Raw genomic sequence first — 17,247 nt, 5'->3', positions numbered from 1 at the left:
ATATGAAATGCGAAGCATCCTGCTGGTAGCGCACTCGTATACAAAGATTTGTTATTGGCTCCAGGCTGACTCTTGAAACAGCAGATAATGTGTAGGTTTCTGTTGCTAACCATCTGAATGTGCTGAGTAGTCCGGTGATTGAATCCGGAAGTAAAACTCCTTTAACACAGAGTAATCAGGGGCCATCTTGTCACTGCCGATTGGCACACCGCTTATACTCCCGAAGGACTTATTTAAAGGTATGTTTAGGACCAATGGTTACCATGCAGCATAATGACCTGTTTAGTATGGGTACAGGGTCTGTTGTTGGTAATACGGGGCAGACAGAAGTACCCCTCAACTCACAATCAAAAATCATTTAAGCAGGGACAGTGAGAGCATTGTTATAGAAGCTGTGCAGAGTGCAGCAGCCCTTCTTGCAGGATCAAAGGTCAATCCCTATGATAACGGCCCACTCCAATGGGCCACCACTGCTGCTAGTAACAAAACGTGTGGATTAGAAGTTCATACCTGGGCAAACAGCTGTCGTATAAGAACAATGGTGGATGCACCAGCAGTGACTAGGTCCACCTATAACGTAAGATCTCAAGACACTGTAGTGCCGGGATTAGCTCTTCAAGGGGCAATCCTACGGGCAAATGGTTTTCATACCGCAAGTAATATACTGGCAACCGGCATGAGATTGGAGTATAGTCGGCAAGTTTATGACCCACAACAGTGCGAGCAGGAAAATATAGGCTTAACACCTTAATTTCCAGACCACAGAGGATGGAACTTGAAAAACTGCATCTGGTTGTGGAACAAGAATGACCCGCAGTAAATGTTATGAGGTCTAGAGAGACGTGCAAATATCATGCAATCTTGTTATTTACACCAATATACAAGTTGCATGAACATCATTACATTCCTTAATCAATGTAATCTATTTAGATTCCTACACTCCCTGCAAGGGGTTTCAAAATTTTTCATCACAAAACTATAGAGAGTTTGATTTACACTGGCTCATGCTACAGAAGAGGGGGAATTTACGATAAAATGTGGGCAGATAAGCATAAGGCGGAGATGATTCTTGGCAAAAGAGACACATTGGCCAACTTGGGAATATTGGTCCATGAAGGTACACCTGAAGCCTATCCAGCGGTATTTTGAAACTGTGTATATAGACTCAGTAAGCCATCAGCATGCAGAATCTCAAAGGCTGTGTGTATTGGTATCAGCCTTATTTCCCACAAGCCATGATTTTGAAGAGGCAGCTCAAAGTTTGAAGGTTAATATACAGTAGTCTATTCGAAGCTCAAATCTGCATAGTCTGGGGAACACCCAAAGCCATGCCAATATGATTTATACAGTACCTAAATTCCCACAAAGCCCTAAAACGCAAACCTCCAAGGTGTTTTTCCCCATAGGGATTAGATATTGGCCTAAACCATAGGGTTTGGCTGAAAGTGCTTTGTCAGATTATCGCTGGCCTGAAATCGAAGATAGATAACACACACTGGGTAAAATTAATCAAATCATGCTATTTTCTGCTACCAGGAGACATGGGCTCTAGATGAGATTTTTGTGGATGGATTTACTGTGTTTACTACAAAAGCCACAAAGGAAACAAAAGAGAGACCGAGACGTGGTCTCATTATCTGGATATCTACCCAGTTCAATACAGTTGGACAAGTGTTCTCCGGAATTAATAAAAAGTTTCAAATGCTGGTGAATTTCTGGCGATGTTTGGGAGTTAACCATAATGAATGTTTACTTTGTGCCAAGTCTGCAACTGGATTTTCATAGGCAACTGAATGAGCTGGAGAAGCAAACTGGTATTGCCCGACATACTTTTTTGTCATCTTCATGTATTAGTCACTCACTGGGGCAGCCATGCGCTCTATACATTTTATAACATAACATAACTCACTAGCAAAGCAACACGTCATTTAGGTTTACAGGGACTTTAATACTAAACCTGATGATACAACGGCCAATTTAGACATACTGCACAATCATGTTATCCGTAGACCAACCTATCCACGAACTTTAACTCCCCGCTCAAGGAGAGGTACCTCTCTAATGTCTCTTGCCCTCAGAAATGATCTCTGTACCCTAAATGGATCTATGCCTTCGGACTTGCCAACTCGCTGCACGTTTCGATCAGGGAGTCATACACGCTTGATAGATTATATTCCAATCAATCTGGAATCTTGATACAGAAAAGGGGGTGGTGATGAACAGAGTGTCTGAATTAAGCAGACCACTCTTACCCAGTCCAAAGATCAGGGCTTGATCCATCACCGTTATTTATCTCACTGCCCCATCCCAGCTCAGAACCTGGCTATATGCAAATTAGTCTGTCCCTGGCCCAGTGCATCATGGGAACAGGGCAGACCAAACTACAAAGCCAATTCTTCACCAGAAAGGAGACAAGCTACCGGGGACCGGTTTCTGGCATTTCAGCCTCTTCGGCCCGGCTTGCTTGAATCCTGATGGAGCAGTGAGAAAGGGACTCATGTCTGAGTATACCCTGCCACACCTATAGTGGCCAAAAACGATACAGAAAAGGGGGTGGTGATGAACAGAGTGTCTGAATTAAGCAGACCACTCTTACCCAGTCCAAAGATCAGGGCTTGATCCATCACCGTTATTTATCTCACTGCCCCATCCCAGCTCAGAACCTGGCTATATGCAAATTAGTCTGTCCCTGGCCCAGTGCATCATGGGAACAGGGCCGAAGACGGCTGAAATGCCAGAAACCGGTCCCCGGAAGCTTGTTTCCTTCCCAGTGTAAGAATTGGCTTTTGTAGTCTGGTCTGCCCTGTTCCCATGATGCACTGGGCCAGGGACAGACTAATTTGCATACAGCCAGGTTCTGAAACTGGGATGGTGCAATGAGCTAAAAAACGGTGTTGGATCTAGCCCTGATCTCTTGACTGGGTGAGAGTATTCTGCTTAATTCAGAGACTCTGTCCATCACCACCCCTTGTTGTAAATATTTTTGTCCACCCTAAGCGTGGAAGGGTATACTCAGATGTGAGTCCCTTGCTCATTGCACCATCAGAATTCAAGCAAGCCGGGCCGAAGACGGCTGAAATGCCAGAAACCGGTCCCCGGAAGCTTGTTTCCTTCCCAGTGTAAGGATTGGCTTTTGTAGTCTGGTCTGCCCTGTTCCCATGATGCACTGGGCCAGGGACAGACTAATTTGCATACAGCCAGGTTCTGAAACTGGGATGGTGCAATGAGCTAAAAAACGGTGTTGGATCTAGCCCTGATCTCTTGACTGGGTGAGAGTATTCTGCTTAATTCAGAGACTCTGTCCATCACCACCCCTTGTTGTAAATAATCTGGAATCTTGGGCAGCTGAGCTGTTTGTTGACCTCGTAATTCAACACAGAGTGTGCCAGCAAGGTTTAATTTGAACGCTGCTCTCGTCCCTGAGCTGAGGAAAAGCGAATGCCAACTAACTACAAACCGGAATTTAATTACATGGCATAACTACAGTAGGCAAAAATCTGGCCCTAACCGAGCCCTAAACTTCTAGCAAAAATTACTTTGGGACTTCCAGGAATTAAGGGACTTTAATGACCCAGGGATCATTCCTAGAATTGAAACTTCTGATTAATTTGTCTCGGAGGCAAGGTGGCCGGCAACCAGACGCTGGAAGTAGGCACATCAGTAATTGTAACAGCTTGCACATAGAATGGTTCGAGCAAGAGTGTAGCTAGCTCAAATCTGCACTTTCATTGGCATTGAAAACAATGCATGTTGCCCCTGATGGGGAAAACCATCTAAAAGAGCTAAGGCAAAAGTACAAGAGTCTTGTTAAATATAAAAAAAAGTTAAGTAAAAGTAACAGCCTGGCAGGCACTGATGGAAACTTTCTGAAGAAAGACCACCAGGTGATTCTGGGTGCTTGTGAAGTGGGGATCACAAGGTATACCAAGACAGTTGGAGAGTTCTATAGTTCTATTGTGCCGGTCTCCTGGTTCAACTAGAAACCCTAGTATTAATGGAATATTCCTGGGAAAAGAAGGTAACGGAACAAAGAATGTCTTATGGAGGAGACTCGAAGTATTCAACTACTGAGCGCATTAGAAAGTAAATGAACAAATAAGGAATTCTCTGAAAGTGAATACCGCCTAGCAAGTCTTAGCCAGAAACAAAATAAGGCCCCATGTTCCGACCGGATCCTAGCGGACAACGATGTCATCATTTTACCCGAGAGTCCTAAATCATGATGTGCCGGTTTATGGGGGCCAAAAAACGGCATTTTGCTTCTTGAAGACGCTGTGCTCTTGTCGTGAACAGAACTAGTAATGCACAAGCACATTCGAAAACTATTGCCACAAAAAAACGGTGGATTAATACTGCAAAAACAAAATACATGATCATAAAGGGCAGCCCTAAAATGAGGAGTTCCTTTAAAGTCTATGGACCCTGCTGGATCGCGTCAACCGCTATGATTACCTAGGAGTAAGGTTTGACTCCAAGTTGGCTTGGTCAGGCCAACAACTTAAAGGAGAGGCTACACTCAGTCAGTATGTTGGAGGTGTACTTCGCTTTGCCAAAAGCCTGGGGAAAAGACTGATTTACCCTGCCCTTGAAGCCTACAGAGCGGAAGCAGGCTTATATGGTACAGAGCTGTGGGACTATAAAATGTGAAAGGGTTGGCTAGGGCAGAGGACCTCTTTCTACACCTTGGTTCTACTTGGTCGAGGTACCCCTGTGGATGTACTGAGGCATGAACTGGTTGGTAAATCCTCTGAGTATTATGCACTGCTATGTCCTATCCAATATTTGGTAAGAATTTGGACAAATCCAGATTCTCATTGTTCACTCTGTGCAAACATATCGTATGATACTAATGTTTATATCAGTTTGATATTTTTGTAAATGCTAATCATGTTCTTTTTTTCCATGCAGTGTCGGCGGCCTCACCAGTTGGTCTTTCACAGTGGCTTGAACAAAATCTTACAAAAAGTGATCGACCAGAGCTGACTAGTGCAAAAGTGGTGATATCTGGAGGTAAGCAGTTGAGGCTGTCAACATGGTGTTACTCATGTGTAGCTTTTTTTATGTGTTTATTTACTGAATGAGATGACTAGAGACTGTTCCAAACTTTAGTGTGATTGACTGCATAATTAAGATTTTGTTCCAGCCTTCTGTCTTTCAATGGTTTAAAAAACGGTGGGGGGGAGGGACAAAGAGGAGGATTTGGGAAATAAAATTAAAATCCCTGATCTGCCGCTCGACTACACTCCCGCTGCTGGGCGCCTCGTTGCTCCTGCTCCCTCTCCGGAAGTGGATGGGCCTGGAGGCAGAGGCTCCTCACCGGATCCAGACAGTATGAAAGCAGCATCTGGATTGGTCTCAGCAGTCTCATTTGCTTCTCACAGTAGTGGGAGCCTGTGGGTTTTCTTCATCCCGGCAGTACAGTACAGCGGGGTTGGAGAAACATAAATGCGGTTGCAAGTTTGGCCGGCATTAGCCGGCCAGTCAAACACACATACGCACTAATAAGTGCACAGTACTCCTCCCTGCCATGGCACGCACACCTTCCCCCTGTCAAACATAAACAGCCCAAACCGAGATAAATAAAACGATAATAACAATGTGATATTATTGTTTTATTTATCATCTGCTGGCAGTGGTGCGACGCTCCTCCGCTATAGCGAAGGACTGCCCCTGATGGTTTGTCATGCTCTTACAATCTGAAAGTTTACAAAACTTGCTATGGAGCGGCTGGTGCTTCCCTTGCCCCTATCTTGAAAGTCTTACCACAGGCATCCCTTAGTGAGCTTTGTGATGGATGTGTAGCACATACTGTTCTTTGGAGACTACCCTTCATCTGCCCAAACTTGGCTTTTCATCTGCTAAAGGCTTGCAAGTATCAAGGACCGCCTGTAATTAGATTCAATTCCTGGGACAGGCTAAAAAATACAATGGAAAACAACAATCCCAGGCAATATATAGCAAATGCAGCGTGAAAGAGAGAGTTCAAAGAAGAGTTATTAAAAAATCACACATTTTAATTATCTCAGCAAATTGTCTGTGTATTTAAAAACAACAGTCAATGACTTTCATTAATACATATAAAATTAATTACAAAAATCAACAATTTGGTATGGATAGCGATGGTTTCTTCGCGCGTTTCGACACTGAAGGTGTCTTCGTCAGGAAATTACCATCAAACATAACAATTTAACCCCTTCGGCGCGGGCGTGATTCTGCGCCTGTGCAGCACATTCCGATCGCGGGTGCGGTAATGACGGCCGGGAGCCGTCATCAGCACACGAGCACTGTGTGCCATGACGGCTCTCGGCCGTCATCAGCATGGAAGGGGTTAAGAAATCCAAGCAGTTAAAGCAAAATCCCATTCTTGAGGTTGTTTTCTTTAAGACGTGATAACTTGAGTCGAGAATAGTTTCCTCAAAAGGGTTTCCTCTGTATTATTGTCGATTAATAAATAGGTCAAGCGTGGTTTAAAAGAACTTTTCGTTAGGTTTCAAATTGGGCACTGGTATGTGTTCATTAATAGTGAGTACTCTGGCATATGCAATAAATGTGTGCGTAAGGATAAACGCGGATCTAAGATGCAGGCTCAAAGAGACGCGTTAATGTCGGAGGCACAAATGGAACAATTAGTGCTGGCTCCTTGATAAAAAGTGCACTCTTTAGGGGCAATAGAAGCCTCCTATTTTCTGCCCGTACGAGGTTAATGCCAGTTTCACTACTGACCAAGTAGTGAAACCGGCATCAACCTCGTACGGCATATGCCGGAGTGCTCACTATTAATGATTAATGAACACATACCACATGCCCAATTTGAAACCTAACGGAAAGCTCTTTTAAACCACGCTTGACCTTTTTAATAATCGACAATTATACCGAAGTAACCCTTTTGAGGAAACGATTCTCGACTCAATTTATCACATTTTAAAGACAATAACCTCAAGAACTCCAATATTTTGCACACCTTGCATCGTCAATGTATATTGATAAACTTTCAACGCTTCTATCAAAGACTTTCACCATTTCTCATTAATCGATTGAAAGTCCTTATGTTTAATCTGTGTCTGAAAAATGTTCTTTCTTCTCCAGTATTGTAAGAAATTGGGTTGTTGGTTGACTGGGGTGTGATGCCTGGTCAAGCAGCAACTACAGACCTTGTCAAGGTGAGGTACAAGCCAACCTTAAATTAACCTCTGCTCAATCCTGTGGTACATCGACACAGAGCGGTCAGGCTTATCTTAAGGGCAGTTTGTAAAATATTTGCGCAGCAGCACTTCATACAGTAATAAGATGAAAACACAAAACAAGAAAAATCCCACACCCAAACTACAAATAATAAAATTCCAATCTGTATAGCTGGATATATGCAAGTTAAAAGAATTCAGTGAAAAGAGACCCAAAATGTACAAAGCGCAAACTGTGGCTATCTGGTTGCGTCAAAGTCACAAGTTCAGGTCGACCACGCTACAGCGCGGGCCAGCTACAGAGACCCAGTTAGGCCCACTAAACAAGAGTACCTGAAATACTAGTTGCGGAGAGTTGCGAGGCCCTGCGTCACTCAGTTGAGGTGATGCGTAGTTTCCGAGAAGCAGTGAAGCGAGATCCTGCATCGTATAGGATCCTGTCCACAAGGGCTTGCGATGCAAAGTCCGGTATCGAGGATGCTTTGCGCAATCGAGGCATTGCATTGCTTTTGAAGAACTGTGAGGGTGCGATGTGCGAACCTGCAGCGTCCTGGAGGCTGCCGGTGACAAGGGATTTGCGAATTTAGGGCCTACGCTGGGAAAGCTTTGCACCAGCAGCGGGTCAGAAGTGGACTGTGGGGACTATGTGCAGTCCTTGCGTCTTTGGAACCCTCGCAGCAGAGGAGATGCATCTGTGCCTTAAGTGATGTGTTGAACAGCAAAGGCGATGTGCCGGTTCTGTTGGAGATGCTCTGCGCCACAGAGGAGATGCGTTGGTTCTGCTGGGTCTACAGATGGGATGGCAGAGTACCTTCAAGCCCCCTTCTAACAGTCCCGGACTGGGGTGGCACTACTTGGCTGGGTGGGTGTGGCCAGGTGCTGGGTTCATGGCTGTTGGAATCTTCGGTCCCTGAGGCTTTAGTCGGGAGGCCCGCCCAATAGGCCTTGGAGTCACTTTGGGTTCCTGGGTTCAACAGATGCAGGTTCAGTCCTGTTCACCCAGGTAAGAGTGCAGCAGGTCAGCACAGCATAACAGGGCCGTAGCAGCAGTCCTGCAGACTGATAGTCTTTCCAGTCCAGCTGACTGATAGTCTTTTCAGCAGCACAGCAGTCCTTCTTCCTAGCAGAGTATCCACAGGGCCAGAAGTGTTGAAGTGTCCTGAAGTGTTGGTGGCTAGGGGGCAATATTTATACCTGACCCTTCCTTTGAAATGGGAGAAGCCCAGGTATCCTGCTTTCCTTGTGGTGGCCCCAGACTAACTGCAGGGAATATGAAGCCTTTTGTGTTGAGGCGGGACACAGCCTATTCAAGTGTAAGTGTCCAGCTCCCATCCTGCCAGTGATGGCCCATCCAGGCACATCTAAACTCTCTACTGTGTGTGCTGTCTAGGAGGAATACACAAAGCCCAACTGCCAACTACACCCAGTCATGTGACACAGAGACATACTGCAAGCACTAAATGGTTAAAACAGGGAAATGGCAGTTTTCTAAAAGTGTCATTTTGAGAATTGTAACTAAAAGTCGTACTTTACCATTAGACAGGATTTTTCATTAGAGTTCCAAAGACACCAAACATGAAGTTGATTCCTGTCTGCTTCTGGAAATTACAGTTTATTAAATGTAAGGAGGTAACTCCAATGGTATCGAATGAGAGAGTTAGGGCTTGCAGCAGTAAAAAACGAATGAAAATATTTTTCACTACCAGGACATATTAAACTTAAAAGTACATGTCCTACTTTTCAAATACACTGCACCTTGTCTTCTGTGCCACCCATGGCCTACATTGGGGAGGAGTTACATGTATTAAAAGGAAAGTTTTGGGCCTGGCAGAGGATTTATTAAATTTGGAACTGAACTGGCGTGTGATTTACTGATTCATGTTAGTAAAGGTTTATTTTGCCAGTTTGAAATGGTAGTTTAAAACTGCACACACAGGCTTCCATGGCAGGCCGGAGACCTGTTCAAAGTGCTACTTAAGTTGGTGGCTCAACCAGAGTTGGAAGCTCATTATGGGCATTTCATTTACTGGCCCTTGGCACCGGTAGTTCCATTTTACTAGGGACTTAAAAGTATATTAGGCATGCCAATTGGGTGTAAGTCAATTCTACCATTTATTGCTAAAATTGTCTTATTCACCCAGGAGGTGGTGATTAAGATAATTCTAGCTATAAGAAAGCATACTGATGACATATTGATGGAACAGAAAGTGATAAATGGAAGGTTTAAAGAATAGGGAATTAACCAGCCTCGCCGAGAGATGTCCAGATTTGTCACTACTATCATACTGCCTTTTTGTATTTGGTCTGCCATCATGTTTTCCTAACATGGTTCTTGCTTCTCCTAAGGATGTCGTCTTTATATTTCTGTCTTTTCCATCCTAGACACCCCAGGACATCAAATTGTCTGTTTCTTTGATCTCTTTTTCCAATCTATTGACGTTGCTCACTAGATTTTTTTCATACATATGTTAGGCCCATCCATTCCCTTAATAGAAAACTTAAAAGCCCCATACTCCTTCAATGGCGCCTCTAACGTTCTGCTTGTTTTGATGATCTACTGTTCTTGGTTGTAATCTCCACTCTGGTATCGGTGTCACCTGTCTCTCTCAAGACCACTCTAGCATTGGGGTGCATGTTTAGACACTGTACAATACAGATCGTCAGACTGTTGATATCCTTCCTAATGTTCACGATGTGTAAAGGCAAGTTAAATAAGTACCCTTGTGGCGCCAAATGCTGTGCCTTCCATAGTTCTACTAATGTTTGTGCATCTGCTGCCTGTATTAGTGCCATTGAGGATTGCCCCACTTCTCTATAAGAGTTGGGTTAGAGCTGTCCAGCCGCCTTTTCAATATGCTTTTGAAGTCTCCCCTCCATAATATTCTGTTTTAAATGTGGAGTGAGGAGTGCCATAATGTCTTGAGAAAAGGATGATGTGTCAATTATTGCTGTTTAGCTGTTAAGGGTCCCGGCCACCCCAATATATCTACCATTGGGATCCTTAAATACCTTGTTGTTGAAAAAGGGATGCCCGAAGCCACCCATATAGCTACACCTCTCGCCACCTAGTTAATTTTAGCATACAACAAGAAATCCCCTCCTTAACTTGAGTTTTAATTTCCAGTAGCTGTAAAGTGTGCCTTCTGCAGCATTGCTGTCTGAACCTGCCTCCGGCATGAATACAAACAAATTCTTTGACACTTGATCGCCCATTTATCCCTTGCAATTTGTAATTATTGATTTAGTTGACCATTAGCATATCGTCTGTATGAGTTCCCTATAGCCCTTCCTATATATAAACTTCCCTTCCCATGGGGATAACCCCAATTCAACCTTCACATCTTTTATAACTTGTACCTTCCATCTCATTAAGCAACCAAACCATTCAACAGCAAGAAAATCATGTAGAATCTGGCTGCATCAGTTCACGTGGCCAGAGTGCTAGCACTTCCTGGACCGGATCCTTCCAATTTCATCTACGCCTTTGCTGCCATAAGCACATATGTTCTGTGTTGTATTAGTGAGCCCTCCTCCATTAGATATTAATTATATAGTGTTACATGCGGTAGTGGCCTAGCTGTTATACATCACATGGTAGTGAGTCCCAGGCCTTCTACATAGTCAATAGAGTCCTTCTGTTGCTCAAAAAAGTGCCTCTCTACCATTGGCTCTTAAACGTGCTGGGAAATATTTAGCTGTTGTAGGTTCCACTTGGCTTTGTTAATGTCATACTACTTTTTTGTGTGCTCAGGCCAACATCAGGTTATAAGTATATCCTGTTCCCACTGTATGTTAACTCCTTCTGTGTGTCCTTATTTTGCCTTGATTCTCCTGCAATCTCACCTTGATCATTCATGGAGACACCCCAGTTTGGGGATGATGTGACGGAGATCTTGAGATCTGTCTACTTTTAGTCCTTTCCTCCGCACAGTGTCCATAAGGACCTCTGGTATGGATCGTTCCCAAAAAAAGTTCCATGGATGGAATGCATCTCTTATCCTTCTAGTGGACCTAAAAAGCAGACATTATTCTGCCCTTTCTGTCTTCGAAGTCAATGACCTTGTCCTCTGTGCCTTGTGGTTAGTTACAATTAGCAGACCACCTCTGTTTGGTCATTAGCAGCATTTTCCAAGGCAGAGAGCTTATGCTCTGCTTCGGTCACACATTCCCTTACCTTAGCCATGCCCTGTCGAAGCAGTTATGTTTTTTGTTAAATTGTCTATTTTATCAGAAATAGCCTTATTGCCATCCATTATGAGTTGTTATAGTTCAGAATTAGATGTCAGCTTATATAGATGATCCACCTGTTGTGATGAATTCCTGATGTCAGCTGCTTGCGAGCTAGTCGTCAGTTGTATTTTTAGAATTACTGCTTCTCCTCTCTAGGCATTAGCTAGTCTCTCCAGCGAACTCATCAATAAAAATGCTAACGTTGAATATTTATTATGCTCCTACTATATAGTCCGAGCAATCCACCTTCAACCCACATCCACCCGATAAGGATGTAAAGTCCTTGTCTTAAAGGACTCACATTATCAACATAATTTTTTGCAGAGAATTTCTGAGAAAATTCTCATTCTGGAGAGTAGGCCTCTTTTTGTTAAAGCCGAGTGAGCTCTAGAGCGTCCCTCAGTCTGTTATTCCTAATATTGTGAGGAGGGTGGAAAGAGGCCGCCGTGTCCCCAGTCCTCAGGTATATAGGGCCAGCCATGCCGTCCTTATGGTTGCTCTTGTCTACCGCTTCAGTCACAGCCTGGGACATGTCCGCTTGTGCAGCCAATCTCTACTCTGCTTGCAGCTTGATCGTTGCCCTCCAGCCTGCAACACTGGGGTTCCCAGTCATGGTCCCCCCCATGATCAGTCCCCTGCCAGCAAGTTGCGGCCTCTTCACTCACACCACTGTGTTCCGATTGAGGTCAGCTGGCTGAGACTGCCACAATCTCCCCACTCTGCGGCAGCAAGAAAACCAAGGCACTAGTCGGGGGTAAACGCAGGTACACAGTGTTCATCCACTATTTTCACTGGGTGGATGCAGTCCGCCCTGCCAATAAGTTGGGCCCCACAGAATATGCAGAACTTATCCCAGTGTAATTTTCATACACCTGGACACGATCAGCAGTGCCTGTATGTTGTCTGCTTACCATTCCCACCAGCAACATGCAGGCGTTTTTTTACCTCCAGCTGGGCCAAAGTTAAGGGGCCATCAGGCTTCCTTTTGTTTGAACAGCCTGACTGGAGGCACCCTGGAACCTCACACTTAAATGTAAATGCCACGGAATGGGAAACAAAGGCACACCGCTTATCTCTTCACAGGTTCTTAAGGGAGGCAGCTTTTGCCTTTGTTCAGTACCTGTATATAATAGATGCATGCATTGTAATGTGTTTTGTCTGTTCCAGTGTATATACACAAATAACAATATCTATAGCACTATTTTATTTCTTTTATAGCGCTACACAACCCAATACTGGGTGTCAGAGCTCTTTATGTAACATACATATTATACATTGACAATAAATTAATGTACAAGATGAGTTACATGAGATAGTCGAAGTTACAAGGTGTAGGAGTCACACCCTTGATAACTTACTTAGCTATATTACAAAGATTACAGTTTATGAACTGCAAGTTACAAAAGGATATCTGTATTCAAAGCAGTAACCCCCTTATCTATCTACTTAAAATAAAAATCTGTCATCTGCATGTCCCATGATGTGCTTTGCAGAAGACTCATTAACCTTATTATACTATTTTGATTAAAATGTGGGACTTCACAAAGCACTGATCTCTCCACAACTGCGTTAATCTCCAGAGTTATCTCACCATTATTTCTATTCCCTGAGATTTACTGGCACCTTTACTGCAGATGCCTTAACCCAATCAAATATTTTAAAATGGTGTCTTTGCAACCAATTGAGCATAACCGATCTACTGCCATGCTTCTCCTTGTTGCCAATTTCTTTGTGACCGGGTTTAAAAAAATAAATATATTAATTGAGGCCCAGATTCTGCGTCGGGATTACACCATTTTTTCGGCACAACCCCGACACCAAATCTCATGATGCGCTAAATGTACTCATGATATACCTGATAAACATAAGTGTGAGGTCTTAATATCTGATGTCAGTTTGTGCGATGTTACTTCCCGTGAGGTCACTTCCTATGATGTCACATAAAATGTCATGTGTTGTTACATTATGCACTGTGATGGCACACGTCATGATTTCACTTCCATACTGCCTAACCTGGTTAGTCCCCCGTCTTCATTTTTTAGGACTTGTGCCCGGAAGAAAACGTTCATTAACGGTCAGTTCTCAGGGAGTGAACGCCGCCATGCTACTAATCAGGGAGTCCCACACCATAAATGTTGCACATTTAGGGTGGGGGGGAGAGCTCTGATTAGCAGGGTGCCGGAACCTCCGGGAGGAGCGTCTACCTAAGCAGCCATCTTGGATCCACCCTCCGTGGTTGTTAGGCACTTAAACAATGTTGAATGTGAGCTAGCAGTTGTATACAGTTGCCCGTCAATACACTGAATATAGTAGGATATCTAGAAGCATAGGCATTACAGCAATCTACAGTGACCTTCATCTGTCTGAAAGACAAATGCTAATTTAAACTTTTAATATAGTCATAAAGCTGGAATTTTAAGTATTTTTCACTAACACCACCAAATCACTTAACAGCTAATAGTCAGGTTGAGTGCTTTGAAAACCCGATGAACTTGTATGCATAAGTAGCTGCAACAAATGATTTTAACAGATCTTGGTCAATTCCACATCCTTTCTAAAGTAGTGGTTCTGTAATCTCACATGGAATAACATTTGAAAGCAGAGTTGCAGCAAGCTTAGAGTACAGATGTTCAAAGGGCACTATGAAATACATCTTTATAGAACATAGTAATATCATAGAGCATTAGGAAATGCTACGCAGACCCGGTAACTCATGCGATGCCACGTGTGACGCACAGTATCTGCCCCCTTCACGTGGTCTCCTGGTGAAGAGCCAATATCACGCAGTGGCACAAAAGAGAGGTCTTGTTGTCCTGTGCCCTTCAAACCCCAATAGGCACCACCCCTCCAAAACTTCAACATAAAAGAAGAGGAACAAGCCCTGACAGAGCACCTATCTGTTACTGTGTAGAACTCCATCCTCTTTATTTGGTGTTTGACGTGTTTGAAAATGTTTTTGTGCTCGTGTAAATATTTTATTGGATTTGCTAAATAGTAATTTTTTTTTGCTTTCATCACAGGGCGTGGATTAAAGAATGGGGAGAACTTTAAGCTTTTATATGACCTTGCTGATTTGCTTCATGCAGCAGGTAATGTTGTATGCTGTCTGTCTTGTCTTTTTTATTGTAAATAACAAATATTGGCTTTGGATGAAAATACGTTTTTTTCATACCGTCGATGGATTGTCCATCTTTGTAGGATTTGAAATTGTGTCTTAAACAGCACTGATAGTCCATGTTTTTAATCCATTTTAATTGTACATTCCTGAAGAAATATACCAATAAAGGCCTCTCAGTAAAATCCTTAATCGGTGTTTGAGCAAAGTAGTGTAGATTTTAGCAGGAACGGCCCATACAGGTAAGGGTGGTGGGGTGGGAGGTGGAATCGACAGACGAGGGAAAATTAAATAAATCGTTTCCCCTAGTCATCGTCTGTTGAGCACTCCCACGCCCCAACCCTGGCCCACCGCTCTTACCTGCTTGGGCCACTCCTGGATTTTAGACTGTCACTGCAGCCATGGGAGACAGTGTTTGTTATTGAGTTTCAAAATGTTGCAATCAGAAGCGCAGTCCACCTTCCCCAACTATCTGAGATATTTTAGCCAATTAAAGAAGATTTGGCATAATATTATTGTTTCAAATGATATATAGTTGTGTGAATTTTAAAATAAATGGGATTCATTATCCAAAGCATAAAAGTTATTTGTGAAGATTGTTGGCCATTAAGAGACTGTCCTTGGGTACAGATAGATTTTGTTTGTTGTGTTTACACAGCTTAGCAAAGAAGGCAATGAAACTTTACAACTGAACACTATAAAATGATGTTGGCTTTGCCACAGAGGTTAGTTTTGAAGACGGTTACTAATCTTCGTGTCATTGTGTATGTCTGATTGATTCTTTCTCTTTAGTTGGTGCCTCTCGTGCCGCTGTGGATGCCGGCTTTGTTCCCAATGACATGCAGGTTGGACAGACCGGGAAAATAGTAGCACCTGTAAGTTTGGGGACTATGTACCTTTATACGCTTCATTGTGCATTCCAAATCCAATTTACTTTTTTTAATTGTAGAACAAGCTTCAACTGTTTTTTTCCTAGATGTTTGAGAAAGATCTATAAAAAGGAAAACTTGTATTGCAGAGGCCATTGCAGTGATGGATAACCAATACAAACGTAAATTGTTCAACTCAGGAATTTGATTAGTATTGTTATCATAGATCGAATATAATGGTGCACCGATGAGCAACCGAGAGACGGGAGACGACTGGCTCACTGCCTCCATTTGGTCATTAGCAGTAACTGGGAATCGGAAATAGGGGGGAAATGTATTGGTAGTGGTAGAAGCTAGCTAAAGCACTCTGGCAGGTGTTATACACTGCTGGATATTACGAGCTTGAAAAAGTGCTGTCAGTCCACTAGTAAATTTGTCCGGGGGCTTAGCAGCAATGGAGTTATGCCAGAAAACTTGAGAAAGGCAGATGTCCTCCTGCTCCACAAGACCAGTAGCCAGGGGGAGACTAATATCTATTGACTGTTAAGCCTGAAATCCTTAAATAAATATTTGTAAATAGTTTGCACGAACTTGAGCATAGGATTAACAGTAGCATAGGTTCACAACAGGGTCGGCGTGGTAGACAAATCCAATTGAGTTCTGGGTTGAACAAAAATACCGATCTGGAATAAAGGGCTCAGGCAGTTTGGCTGAGGGAAGATTCAAAGCCGTTCATTGAGATTTGATATGTCTATACCATTTTAGACACTATTAGCAAACTAATCCTGCATTTCTCCTCCAAAAGGCTCCATAAATGCCAACCTATTATTGTTCTTCATCTTGAACCATGACATTCAGATATGCTTTCCCAATGTTGGTCATGTCACTGATCATAAAAAAGCCTCATTAAGGCCGTCACTCCCCCTCTCGCTTATCAAATCTTGTTCACTTTAAACATCTACACAAACCACACTAAAATGGTTCAGACTTCCACGTTCAGGTTGTTTTTCAAGGAAACTGCCTCAATCTGGCCATGCAGCTCATAAGCGGTCTCATTGCTTACCAGTCTTGTTTGTCTTTTCTCTTCATTCATCACATCCAAGATCTGCAGACGGCCATCTTCACCTTCAAAAATAACAATCTGGGTCTCAACCTTACTGATCCGCATACTTATCTCCTTGGTTCAAACTGAATCTAAGCAGGCCAAAGGCAGATCTGCCAGGGCAGGGGCATCTGAGAGCAAGAGCAGCTCCTTCATCTCTGCCTCTTTACAATCCCCAATCACTGCCTTCACACCTCCCTTTGGATCCGCAGCAGCAGTGTACCCCTGCTTTAAAGGAGGCACTTACTCATACAATCTTACAACCTAGGCCTCGTACACAAATGATTACACAGCTGCACTACGCGATGTCTAGGCAAAGTGTTGCAACCTCATGACCCATTTAGCCATGAACGATCAGCCACGTCTATTTTCCTCCCATCCAACCAGTTTGATGCCAAACTACTTAATTAGTGGTCTCTTTTTCTAAGTTTTGCCGTTATTGAACTCCGTGCCACAGGGAGGCTCTAGGCTCATGGCGGCCCTGGGCAGGGAGCATAGGTAGGGGCCCCGGTAGAGGGGGCCGGGCGGGGCGGTGCGCGGAAGCCAGTGAAGAGGGGTGGGGGGGGTAGGGTGTTTGGAAGTGGAACAGAGCCGGAAGCCGCCAAATCCCTGCCAGGGGCCGCCACGCATATGTATCCATCCTCAGAGGATTATTATATTAAGGATATATACTGGCGTGGCGGCCCTTGGGGTTTGGCGGCCCTGTGCAGGTGCACAGCTTGCACATGCCTAAGGCCGCCCCTACTTCCC

The 17,247-nt window shown here is 43.7% G+C and overlaps 1 protein-coding gene across 1 annotated transcript in view; it reads left to right on the top strand.

The window, feature by feature from the left end:
• Window positions 1-17,247, top strand: part of ETFA (electron transfer flavoprotein subunit alpha) — a 456,279-nt gene that overhangs the window by 280,094 nt on the left and 158,938 nt on the right. Inside the window, exons 7-9 of the mRNA XM_078685235.1 lie at window positions 4,909-5,010; window positions 14,432-14,500; window positions 15,319-15,401. Of these exons, the coding sequence (XP_078541361.1) occupies window positions 4,909-5,010; window positions 14,432-14,500; window positions 15,319-15,401 (254 nt within the window). The remainder of the gene's footprint in view (window positions 1-4,908; window positions 5,011-14,431; window positions 14,501-15,318; window positions 15,402-17,247) is intronic.

This window comes from Lissotriton helveticus, chromosome 3_2 (assembly GCF_964261635.1).
Source record: "Lissotriton helveticus chromosome 3_2, aLisHel1.1, whole genome shotgun sequence".
Taxonomy (NCBI): Eukaryota; Metazoa; Chordata; class Amphibia; order Caudata; family Salamandridae; genus Lissotriton; species Lissotriton helveticus.
The sequence above is the reverse complement of the archived record's forward strand: the minus strand, read 5'-3'. Positions and strand labels throughout refer to the sequence as shown.